The sequence below is a fragment of the Vulpes lagopus genome, chromosome 4, assembly GCF_018345385.1.
Source record: "Vulpes lagopus strain Blue_001 chromosome 4, ASM1834538v1, whole genome shotgun sequence".
Classification (NCBI taxonomy): Eukaryota; Metazoa; Chordata; class Mammalia; order Carnivora; family Canidae; genus Vulpes; species Vulpes lagopus.
In genome coordinates, this window is record NC_054827.1 from 122,298,229 (window position 1) to 122,311,184 (window position 12,956).

The 12,956-nt window shown below is 41.9% G+C and overlaps 1 protein-coding gene across 1 annotated transcript in view; it reads left to right on the forward strand.

The window, feature by feature from the left end:
- POLN (DNA polymerase nu) overlaps window positions 1-12,956 on the forward strand; it is a 158,348-nt gene that overhangs the window by 89,218 nt on the left and 56,174 nt on the right. The window contains exons 17-19 of the mRNA XM_041753234.1: window positions 5,701-5,758; window positions 6,932-7,009; window positions 7,910-8,024. Coding sequence (XP_041609168.1) covers window positions 5,701-5,758; window positions 6,932-7,009; window positions 7,910-8,024 — 251 coding nt within the window. The remainder of the gene's footprint in view (window positions 1-5,700; window positions 5,759-6,931; window positions 7,010-7,909; window positions 8,025-12,956) is intronic.

Here is a 12,956-nt window from a genome sequence, read left to right on the forward strand (position 1 = left end):
TTTAGCAAATGCTCTTAATGTTTTATCGCAATGATGATGTGTTTTTTTTTGTCCTTTATTCTACTAATCTGATGTATTACATTAATTATTTTTGGATTTTAAACAAATCTTACATTCCTAAGATAAATCCTACTTGGTCATGATATATAATCCTTTTTGGATGTTGTTAGATCAGTTTGCTAATATTTGGTTGAGGGCTTTGTATCTTTATTTATGGAGAGTGTAGTATATAATATCTGGCTTCAGTATCAGGGTAATACTTATCTTGTAGAATGAGTTGGCAGGCTCCTCACTCTGCCATTCTGGAAGTACCTCTCATTGCTGAGTTGTTGGTTTTTTTTTTAAGATTTTATTTATTGGGATCCCTGGGTGGCGCAGCGGTTTGGCGCCTGCATTTGGCCCGGGGCGCAATCCTGGAGACCCGGGATCGAATCCCACATCAGGCTCCCGGTGCATGGAGCCTGCTTCTCCCTCTGCCTGTGTCTCTGCCTCTCTGTCTCTCTGTGACTATCATAAATAAATAAATAAAATAAAATAAAAAAAGATTTTATTTATTTATTTATTCATGAGAGACACAGAGAGAAAGAGAGGTAGACCTAGGCAGAGAAAGAAGGAGGCTCCATGCAGGAAGCTCGATGTGGGACTCGATCCCAGGACTCCGGGATCACGCCCCAATCCAAAGGCAGACGCTCAACTGCTGAGCCACCCAGGCATCCCTCATTGCTGAGTTTTGTTAAGAGTTCTTTATATATTTTGAATTCAGTGTGATACGAAAAACAATTATTCTAGTATAAGGCTTGCTATTCATTCCCTTAATGGCATCCTTCTCAAACCAAGGTTTTTAAAAGTTTCATGGAGCCAAATTCTTCAAGTGTTTTCTTTTATAGATCATGCTTTTGGTGCATATCTAAGATCTCTCTGTGTAATCCAAGATTACAAGGATTTTCTCTTAATTATTTTAAAGATTTTATTTATTTGGCAGAGAGAGTACAGCAGGGAGACAGGGAGCTCAGAGTGGGGCTCTATCCTAGAACCCTGAGACCATGACCTGAGCCGAAGGCAGACATTTTAACTGACTGAGGCATCTAGGTGCCCCTCTTAAGTTTTCTTCTAAAAGTTTTAGAGTTTTACATTTTACCTTTAGACCTATGATCCATAATTATAGAATTAGCTTGTTGATAGCTATGAAATATCCTGCTGGGATTTCGATTGGGATTGTGCTGAATTCATTAATCAATTCGGAGGTCATCAGCATTTGAGTATTCTAATCCAAGAACATAGTGTATCTTTCTATTTATTTAGGGCTTTGAATCCTTTTATCAGAATTTTGTAATTTTCTGCACACAGATTTATACTTTGGTATTTTGAGGCTGCTGTTATAAATGGCATTGTTTAATTTCAATGCCCAGTTGTTCACTGGGAATATGTAGATAGACAATTGATTTTTGTAGGTTAACTTTATATTTTAGTACCTTGGTCAGCTCATTTATTAGTCCCAGAAAGCTTTTTTGTTTCCATGGGTTATTCTACATAGACAATCATGTCTTCCATGAATAATGGCCATTTTATTTCTTTTTTTGTACTGTATGCTTTTTATTTCTTTTTCTTGCCTTATCATTCTGGCTCAGACTTCCTTTATTGTGTTGAATAGAGTGCTAGGAGGAAACATCCTTGTCCTACTCCTGCTCTCCAAAGGAAAACATTAAGTCTTTCACCATCAAGGGCAGTGTTCATTTTAGGTTTTGTCACAGATTCTCTTTGTCATGTTAGAGAATTCCTTTCTATTCCTAATTTCTAAGAGTACTTTTTATCATGGATGGATATTTAATTTTGTCAAATGCTTTTTCTGCATCTATTAAGATCATATGATTTTTTAAATTTTTTTCTTCAATGCATTTCTATAGGGAATGACATTAATAGATTTTTAAATGTTGAATCAGCCAAGGCTGGGATTTGTGGGATTAACCCCCAAAAATCTTGGTCATGACAGATTGTCTTGTTGCTGGATTGATTTGCTAACATTTTGTTTAGGATTATTTCTGCCTATATCCAGGAGAGATATTGGTCTGTAGTTTTTTCTTGAAAAGTCTTTGTCTGGTTTTGCTATTAGGATATTGCCTCATAAAATAAGTTAAAAAGTATTCCCTTGTTTTATTTTCTAGTAGAGATCATGTAGAATCGATATTATTTATTCCTTAATTATGTGGTAGAATTCACCATTGAAACTATCTGGATCGGGATCCCTGGGTGGCGCAGCGGTTTGGCGCCTGCCTTTGGCCCAGGGCGCGATCCTGGAGACCCGGGATCGAATCCCACGTCAGGCTCCCGGTGCATGGAGCCTGCTTCTCCCTCTGCCTGTGTCTCTGCCTCTCTCTCTCACTGTGTGCCTATCATAAATAAATAAAATAAAAAAATTTAAAAAAAAAAATAAACTATCTGGATCTATAATTTTATTTGCAGAAAAGTTTTTAACTAGAGTCATTTTTTGTAATAGGTGTGGGTTATCTGGATTTTGTTTTTTCTTGAGTGAATTTTGGTAGTTTGTATCTCTTAAGGAACTGGCCTCCTTCATCTTGTTGAATTTATGGACACATTATGCTCATAAAATTTCTTTATTGTCCTTCATGTGATCTGTGATAATATCTGCCTTTCATTCCTAAAATTGATCATTTTTGGCTTTTTAAAAAACAGTTTAGGTAGCAGTTTATCAATTTTATTGGTCTTTTACAAGGCTTGGGCTTCACGGATTTATCTATATAGTTGACCCTTGAACAACGTAAGAATTGGAGCACTGGGGCAGCCCCGGTGGCGCAGCGGTTTAGCACCATCTGCAGCCTAGGGCATGATCCTGGAGACCCTGGATAGAGTCCCATGTCGGGCTCTCTGCATGGTGCCTGCTTCTCCCTCTGCCTGTGTCTCTGCCTCTCTCTCTCTCTCTCTGTGTGTCTCTATGAATAAATAAATAAATAAATAATCTTTAAAAAAATGATTGGAGGACTGATCTGCACAGTAGAAAACTCACATATGACTTTTGACTCCTTAAAAACTTAACTCCTGGTAGCCTACTGTGGACTAGAAGCCTTACTAATAACATAAACAATTGATTAACAGGTATTTTGCATGTCAATGTATTATATGCTGTATTTTTAAAATAATTCTAGTTTACAGTCAAAAGCTAGAGAAAAGGAAATGTTATTAAGAAAATCATAAGGAAAAGAAAATACATCTGCAGTACAGTTCTGTATTTTTCAATACAATCCCCGTATAAGTAGACTTGTGTAGTTCAAACCCATATTGTCTAAGGGTCAGCTGTATTGCTTTTCTGTTTTAAATTTCATTAATTTCAGATCCTCATTATTTTTCTATTACTTGCATTGGAGTTAATTTGCTCTTTTTCTTTTTTCTATTTCCTCAGTATAGAAGCTTAAATTTTTTATTTGAGACCTTTCTTTTTCTCCAATATAAACATTTAATGCTATAAATTTCCCTATAAGTACTGTTTTAGCTTTATGCCATGGATTTTGATACTGTGTATTTCCTTTTGCATTCTTTTTTTTTTTTTTCCTTTTGCATTCTGTTCAACATATTTTCTAAGTTCCCTTAAGACATCTACTTTGACTCTTGGCTAATTGAGAATTATGTTGGCTAATGTCCTAAAATTTGTGAATTTTCCTGATATCTTTCTGTTACTGATTCTTAGTTTACCTTCATTGTGTCAGAGAACATACTTTGAACTATCTGCTCCTCTAGTCCTATCCCTACACAGACCCCTACTCCAACACTCACACTATGCCTAGGTGCACTATACTTGTACACGGACCCCTAAAGCTAAATCTACTCCTGCCTTTGCCACTACCTGTACAACTAGCCCTAAGCTTAACTCTGCCCCTGCCCCTACACCTACAGCTACACATAGCCTTAAACCTACTCCTAACCCTACCTCTATACCACAATGAACCCTCCCCCAACACCTACTACTACCCTGACCATACCCCTAAACATACTTATACACTGACACCTACCATAAAGCTAATCTGACCCCTACCCCTACCATTACACTTACTTCTACAGAGTTCCTTACTCCTACCATTACCTCGATTCCTACCTCTAAAACAACTGCTAGCCCTACCCCTAATCCAAATCCTACCCACCCTGCACCTAACCTTACCCTTATTCAGTTTGCTATCATTCCTGGAGGACACCATCTTCTGATGAGCAGGCTCTGAGTTGACAGAGCCCTCGTTCAGTGCCACTGTGGTCTGAGCACATGGCTCCTGACTGCGAGTCCATGGCCAGCCACGTGGCTGCTCCTGTATATGTCCTGTGTCATTTCACTCACGCTACTTTCAAGATTGTTCTCAGTCTTTGGTTTTCAGCAGTTTGTAATGTTTCTGGGCCTGATTTTCTTTTAATTCATCTCATTTAAGCTGAAAAATGTCTTTCACTAAATCTGGGAAATTTTTAGCCATTATTTCTTTAAGTATTATTTTCTACACTAGTCTCTTTTTTCTCTCAGGGACTGAAATAACAATCATATTGTGCTTCTGATATTATCCCACAGGTCCCTGAGCCTCTGTTTATGTTGCCCCCCAATTTTTCTTCTCTCCTCTACACAGGATAATTTCTGCTGTCTCTAAGTTCACTGGCTCTCCTGTTCTGTCCTCTCTGTCCTGTTACTGAGCTTATCGCATGAATATTTGGTATTGTTTTAAGCTATCACATGATTATATTGTAGAGAAAATGTGAGGGCCACAACCTTCATACCTCGGATCTCGGTGTCCTCACCTTAAAACATGAGGTGACAGTGTCTGCCTTACATGGGGTTGCTGGTCCCAAACCACAGGGTCTGGACATCCAGCAGCCTCACTGGATCCAGTCAGGGGGTTGAGACCAACGAGTGCCCAAAGACTCCCATTAACAGGTAAAGCAGGATGTCTTTGTGGAAGGTACTGCCAAGTACAAAGGATGTTGCTGCGGAAGTTCTCCTAATTTGAATGGCAGTAACAGGAGGGAAGCCAACGGCTGTTCAGTCCAAGTTGTAAGGGTGTAAAGGTGCTTAGTGAGCTGTCATAGGCTTTCCAGGGGATGTGGACACACTGGCCACCAGCCAGGGGGTGGCTGCACATGCCAAGCACACCAGGGGAGGCGATGGTCAGGGTGGAGAGACCAGAATTTTCATCTTAAAATATGTTTAAGGGGTAGCTACAATATACAAATTTTACAGAAATCTACATTTAGCATGTTATACAGAAATTTTTAAGTTAATAAGTTTGTATTTGGCTGCTGCTAGCAACATTACTGTATATAATTACAAGGGCCACACAGGCTGGAGTCAAGAATTGTTCTCATATTTGCTGACTGTACTTAGTGGTGTACTTGCCAAAATTATGTTTCAGTATGAGATACTTATATTGTGTAGTAACATGCTTGTGTATAATATATTGGCATTAGCTGTTTTCTTAAGGTTTAATAAAACGTGACATATTTTAAATGCCCTTAAATGGTAAAGATTTGGGGGCATCTGGCTGGCTCAGTTGATAGAGCATGCAGTTCTTGATCTTGGGGCCATGAGTTCAAGACCCAGGTTGGGTGTAGAGTTTACTTTAAAAAATAATTTTAAAAAATAATAATATTAAATGATACAGATTAATTTATGAGTAGATACTTCAGCTAAAGCTATTCTCCTCTTATTATTAACAGAATATGCAAGGTATCTCCAAGCACCCAATTAAGATTACTAAACCGCAAAATTTTAAAGGTAATCCATTTTTCTCTATTTTGCTGAAGTCTTGGGTAACATTTTCTTCAAACTTACAAGCGTTTATAATTGCTTTTCTGTATAACTAACTTCTTTGCCTTCCTGAAGTTCTCTGTATTTGCATGACCAGGATTTAAATACACATTGAATAATAAAACACAGCTAAACTGATATGGCACCTCCCTTTTAGCATTTCAAAAGTTAAAATAGATGATAATTATATGAGGAAAGTAGCTCCCCTCCCACCATCTCTCCCCCACCAACTTTCCAATAGAGAAAAAAAACAAACATACAATAGAATTGGCTTCTATTAAAGTCTGAAAACTACTGGAAATGTTTATAAAAGCATATTAACACTTTTCTTTCTTCTGAGATATTCCACTGTATGTGGACAGTTACACTTCTAAAAAACAAAAAGGTCATATCTGAGCAAAGTAAGTTCTATGGCCCATCCCTGTAACTCCTGCACCCCTGGTGAAGTGCTTCGGCCCCTCTGCTTTGGGAACCACTGCTTCTGCCGGGTCATCACAAAATAGTGAAGCATGACCAGGGGTCCTTTCAAATAAATACATAGTCACCCTTAGGCAGGACCCCACATGGAGGTGACCACAACAAGCACCTTGTCTTCTACTGCCCTTCAAAACATACCCTGTGCATCATAGAAACTGTGCTTCCCCAAAGCCTGTCTTCTAGGCAGTGAGGCTCAGGGAGCCTCCAGAACATTCTTACCGGTGTATGTTCAAGGGTCAATATTTGAGATTTTCCTCACCAGGAATTCTAGACAGAATGTAAAATTTTAACAACAGAAAATCTACTTTACTCTCAGCAGTACCGTGTTGCTTTTAAATTGTATTAAAAATGGGCAGCCCGGGTGGCTCGGCGGTAGTGCCACCTTCGGCCCAGGGCCTGATCCTGGAGACCCAGGATCAAATTCCATGTCAGGCTCCCTGCATGTGTCTGTCTGTCTGTCTGTCTCTCTCTCTTTCTCTCTCATGAATAAATAAATAAAATCTTTAAAAAAAATAAAAATAAATAAACTGTATTAAAAATATTCAGAAAAGTCAGAAATCTAGACTCTTGACTTTGGAATAATATTAAAATAAACTGTGTGAGGAATGGCTGTGAATCAGTGCATGACCATATTCACCAAGTATTTTTGAAATAACAATTCAGGTACAGAAGGCACGATGCTCACCATTTCCCCAAGGAGCATGTTTGTTGCACCCGAGAGCCACACCTTCCTGGCAGCAGGTATGGGCAGACTATGCCAGAGACACACATCTCTGTGTCACTGGGGCTCACTTCACATGTCTCATATGGTTCAAATACTTGGAAGTTGAAGAATTCAAAGGTACTTACAGAATTCATTCTCTAACATCCTAAGGCAAATATTTACACAAAGGAAAGATTTCTTGTGCGCAGTACATAAATTAGATCTGCTTGGAGGGTCCCTCGCCTTCTCTAGATCTCAGATGCCCCCACATGGTCCCACCCACTCTACCCTCCTATCTTCTCTCTGTCCTCATCACACTCATGCTTGGTGCTTTGCCCTGCTCTCTCCCTGCAGACATGCTGGCCTCCAGCGGGGCCAGTCCCACCCCATGCCTGCGTGAAACCTCTTTGCTAGATACTATCTCATTCCCTCCCTCACCTTCTCTGTGTACGGTGTACACATGGGTGTATGCTGACCACCTACTCCCTCCTGAACCTTTCTTGATCTGTCTTTTCCACTTCACTTCTCATCTCCTGACGTACCAGATAACTCATGCACATTGTTTTCTGCTCCTAGAACATGGGCTCCATGAAGAGAGGCTGGTCTGTTTTGTTCACTGTCAAATCCCAAGCACACAGCCTGGCACACAGTACACAGTAGGCTTCTCTAAACTTGTGATGTACAGAATGAACAGATGAGTGCAGGTAGCCCACCCCAGAGGCATTGCTGGTCTCATAGAAGGCAGGACGAGTCTCTGAGACTTATAGACACAGGGATGGCCAGTGGCCCTGAGGCTAAAGGACCCTGGCAGATGGGTGGGGGATGTTGCTCTTGATGCTGCAGTGGGGGTGGGAGGTTGAGGGTGGACTGCAGCGTGGATGGCAATGACCAGGAACACTGTTGGTAGATTCACAATTAATGTGGACTCCATCTTACAGACTTTTCACAGATCGAATTGCGCATTCTTGCACATTTGTCTGGGGATCCGGAACTTTTGAAGTTATTCCGAGAATCTGGAAGAGATGATGTATTTTCTACGCTGACTTCACAGTGGTAAGATACATGAGCTCATGATATTATCAGATCTGCAAGAATGCTGACATGATTTTAAAAGCCTGAATTTATTCTAAGGCTATTTTCATAAGAAGGAACTTATGTTTTTCTCTAATAGTTAACCTTTTGAAAAGAGGAGTGGGTAATTAGAATGCCAAGATTTCCCTAATTGTGAAAGAACCTATGGCTCTTCACCACCCAAAACGAAACCCATTGCTAGAGAATGTAATGGAGATATTGGAAGAATCCAAGATGGGAGTCCATGCTGCCTCCATGCGAGTGTGTGCAGCAGTGCTGGGCACAGGCGCTTCCTCTCCACACCCCACCCTGTCGGGCCAGAAGCACTTGAGGCTGCAAGGGACAGTCCCTGACGTGACTGCACTCAGAGAGGACTCGGGAGGCAGACAGCCTCAGGTTTTGTTAGCCAGTGTGGCAGTGTCCTCAAACACCTGTCCCTGTGCATTAGTGTTCTTAGGCTGTCAGCTTTTCTTTATCCTGGCTACGGGTCACCTGCTGCCTCTTACGCAAAGTAGGCTAGAGAGGGGAGGAGTGGACTCTCCCTTCACACTGCCCTGACTAGTCAGAGGGCAGGAGTCCTGCCCAGGGCCCTGCTGCTGACAGCTCTTACACTGCCTTTCCAGGGCAAGGTTGTGCAGCTACAAGAAAGGCTGGCAACAGCCACTCTCTGGAACAAATAGACACAGTCACAACATCCACCAGGGCCAGGTGCACCACTGCCTGGAACTAAATCAGGATTCTGCCAAGAGGAAGAAGAGGCACCTGGTGGGTGACCTGCCAGGAAGGCCACTGCACCTGCTGTGTCCCCTCCTTCACAGCTTTTATAAACACCATCTTCCCTCCCAGCTCCTGCCTTTCCCCCAGGCTGCACCTCCTTTGGGCCTCCTCACCCATCCCAACTTATTTTGACATCCACTCACCCTCCGGAGTCAGCCTGGAGGCACCGCTCTATGAAGGCTGGCCCTCTGTGTTCTCCAGCTGCTACACTTCTCTCTGTGTCCCCTTCATGTGAGCCCTGCGAGGGCAGGGCCATGTCCCCTCATCTGGCCCTGGTGCTGCAGGCCCCTCTCCACGTTGGCCCCACAGAGCCACCAGGTGCTCTGGGTACACGCCTCACTCAGGCCTTTCCTTCCTGGAGTGTCCCTGTGATTTACTCATTGTGTAACGCCTCAGCTTCCCTCGAGGACCTGCCCTCCCCATCACCAGCACGTATCTCTCCATTGTTTCCATCCTGCCTGCCCTGCTGGAATGTCAGCTTGTGGAGGGCAGGCCAACTGGGTCTGTCCCCTGTGGTGCCCCATGAGAGATGGAGTCTCAGCGCGCATCTGTCGAAGAAATGAGGGAATGGCATGGGAGCCAAACAGTTCTGTTGGCCAGAAAGCATCTCCTCTCCAGAAATCAGACCCTGACCACAAGATTTACTTGAATCAAAAAAAAAAAAAAAAATCAGGAAGAAGTATTCTTGTCAAGGTGACAAAGGAGGAAGGAAACTGATGTACACTGAGCTGGATTTTGAAGGGTGGTTGTGGGAATGAGGGTTATGATGGCATCCGCAGGGGAAATAACAAAATCCGCAGACAAGCAGAGCATTTGGCCAGCGGGGCAGCATGTAGAGCACAGGGCAGGGCCATCGCCAGCTCCCAGGAGCTTGCTGTCCGGCCCTGGACTAGAGGCCTCCTCGTGTCCCCTCCTTGTCCTAGGTGCTGACCTAGGGACCCAGCCCTCCCCCCAACACTGGCCACCCTGCTGGAAAGGACCCATCTCATGCTGAGACCTTGCAGAGCCATGGCCTAGGTTCCTTTCCTGCCAGCCGCTCACCTCCCAACTGCAATCTCAAGGCCCCCTCCCGCCTCCAGCCGGCCTCACCCTCCCCTGTTTGTGTAGCCATCCTGTGAGTCCCACCTGGGATGCAGCCCAAACTCCCCTTCCGCACCTCCTGCATGCCTTGGTGAGCACTCATGGCCTGCTGGATGACCAAGAGGTAATTGGAGGTATAACAGACCCCCGCCTCCCCAACGATCTCCATCAGCTGCCCGGAGTAGGCCTTACTGCTCCTGTTACTTCTCCCCTTCCTGGTTGCATGTTTCTAACTCTGGGTGATCCCACTCTCTGCTTGCCTATTGCCCACCCCAAGGTGCTGCAGGAAGCCATAAAATGGTGCATGAGTGAGTCTACCATAAATTTGGGTTATCTGACCTGAGAGGGACCCTGACGACCTCTACTCATCAGCTACCCTGAATGTTTTTAGACTTTCCACAAATGTCTACTCTTCTCTCTTAATCTTGAATGAGAACTTCACCTTTAACTTGAATGACAAAGAAGAGGGCCTCAGACATGAGCCCCTGAACTCCCTCTCTGCCTCAATGTCATTGTATGTCCTCCTCCCAGTTTTCAAAGGTTCGTGTCTCAAAAGAGGAGGCACCCTCCATTGCTGAGATCAGGACTATATTGCACAACTCTAGGCAGTGCCATACATTTACACATCAGTGTGAATGGCACCTCCTAGGGTTGTGCAGTGCACAACCAGTACAACTTTACATGACAGTCCTCATGTGAATTTCTTTTATTTTCCATTTTTATTCTAGCATTGTTAAATTCTCCTTGTTGACTTCACCTTTTCCTCTACTGAAAACAACAACTGTCTAGGGTTGCCTTCAGGGAAATCATATTTTCAACCCCAGTGGAGCCCTTAGTTACCATTTAGGTACAAAAGAAGTCCATACTTCTTGTTCTTTCTCACTGCTGGATCATTATTGCTTTTTTGCATTAACTTTCACTTTACCTCCTTAGGCTTTTCTTCTTCTGATCTGAAGCTGGGAACTCCTGCCATCTAAGACACTGGCTACCTTTCTTCAGGGTGCCATTTGCGCTCAGGTCCATAGCCAGCACGAGCCTGCTCAGGCACTGCCCACCCACAGTCCTCTTCTCAGAGGCTCTGACGGGTCTGTCACTGACCTTGGGGGCCTCCATGTCCCGTGCTCTCTCCCAGCCTGCTGCTCCAGGGAGATGCCCTTCTCCTTAGTTCTCTCCATTGGCTCCTTTTAAAATTGACATATCACTTATGTACCATAAAATTCACCCCCTTAAGTGTACAATTCAGCAGTTTTTAGTACATTCACAAGATTTTGCAACCATCACCACTGCCTAATTCAAAAACATTTCCATTTCTCCAAAGAGAAACTCCATCCCATCCTGTCACACACCCACCCCATGGAAATCACTAGTCTACTTTCTGCCTTTCTATATTCTTCTGTTCTAGATTTTTCACATTAATGGAATCAAACAATATGTGGCCTCTTTCACCAGCTTTTTCACTGAACATAATATTTTTAAGATTCATTCTTGCGGTAGCAAATATCAATACTTCATTCCTTTTTATGGCTGAATAATATTCCACTGTATGGGATCATGTATTTTATATATTTTGGTTTAAATAAGCAAATAATCTTCCATTTATTTACCCATTCACAGTTGATGGGCATTTGGGTAGTTTCCACCTGGCTATGAAGAATAATCCTGCTGTGAATATTCACATACAAGGTTTTGTGTGGATATGTGTTTTCATTTCTAATGGATACCTAACAGAATTTCTGGGACATAGAATAATTCTGTATTTAACTTCTTTTTCTTGTGGTAAGATACAATAACATAAAATTTGCCATCTTAACAATTTTTAAATGTACAATTCAGTAGCAACTATATTTAATTTTTTGAGGAATAAAATAGCAATGCCATTTTACAAACATGGCATGGCTTTCCAATTTATCCACATTCTCCCAAGTCCTTTTTATTATCTGTCTGTTTGGTTCCAGCCATCCTGGTGGTTGTGAGCTAGTGTCTCCCTGGGGTTCTGACTTACATTCTCTGATGAGTGATGATTCTCAGCACCAATTTGTGTGCTCGCCATTCGTGCTTTATTCTTGCCTCTTTTCCCTCCTCTGTGCCTGGAACATGAATGCTCTTACCCAGCTTCTTCCCAGATGTCCTTTCTCATGTTTCACTCTCCTTCTGGTGAAGATATAACATAGAGTTTCTTAAGCAGGTCATAGATTGTTACACCCCTGCCCTCCTTCCACAGGTATGGAAAGCAAGGACAAGGAAGGAAATCATAAAGATAAGAACAGAAATAAATAAAATTGAAACTAGGGAAACAAAAGAGATGAATGAAACAAAAGCTGATTCTTTAAAAAACAATAATTGATAAACTGACAAAAATAAAAATAAGATACCAATCATCAATATCAGGAATGGAATAGAGGATATTAATACAGATCCCACAGGCATCAAAAGGACTTTAATAATAATAAACATAAACAACTTTGTGCTCAAAAATCCAACAATTTAGGAGAAATGGACCAGTTTCTTGAAAACCATAAACTATCAAACCACAGCTAAGATGAACTAAGCAATCTGAATAGTTCTGTAATCATTAAAGAAATTGAATTCGTAATTTCTAACTTTCTGAAACATCAATCCCCAGACCCAGATAGTTTCCCTGGAGTATTTTATCAGACATTTAAAGAATTCACACCCAGTTGTATATTTTCTTCCAGAAAATAGAAAAGAAGGGAATACTTCCCAGTTCATTCTGTGAAGCCAGTATTACCTGATGCTTAAACCAAAGAGAGTAAAAACTAAATAAGCAAACGAACAAAATATAGACCCACTATAGACCAATATCAATCACAAACTTAGGTGCCAAAATCCTCAACAAAATATCAGCAAGGAAAAAAAAAACAGCAAGCTGAATCCAACCAACAATGTCTAAAAATAATTATTCACCACATCCAAGTGGGATTTATTCCAGGCATGCAAGACTGGTTAAATATTTGAAAATCAATTAATGTAATCCACATGTGACTAAGCTAAATAATAAAAATAATGTGATTATATCTGTTGACCCAAACAAAGCAT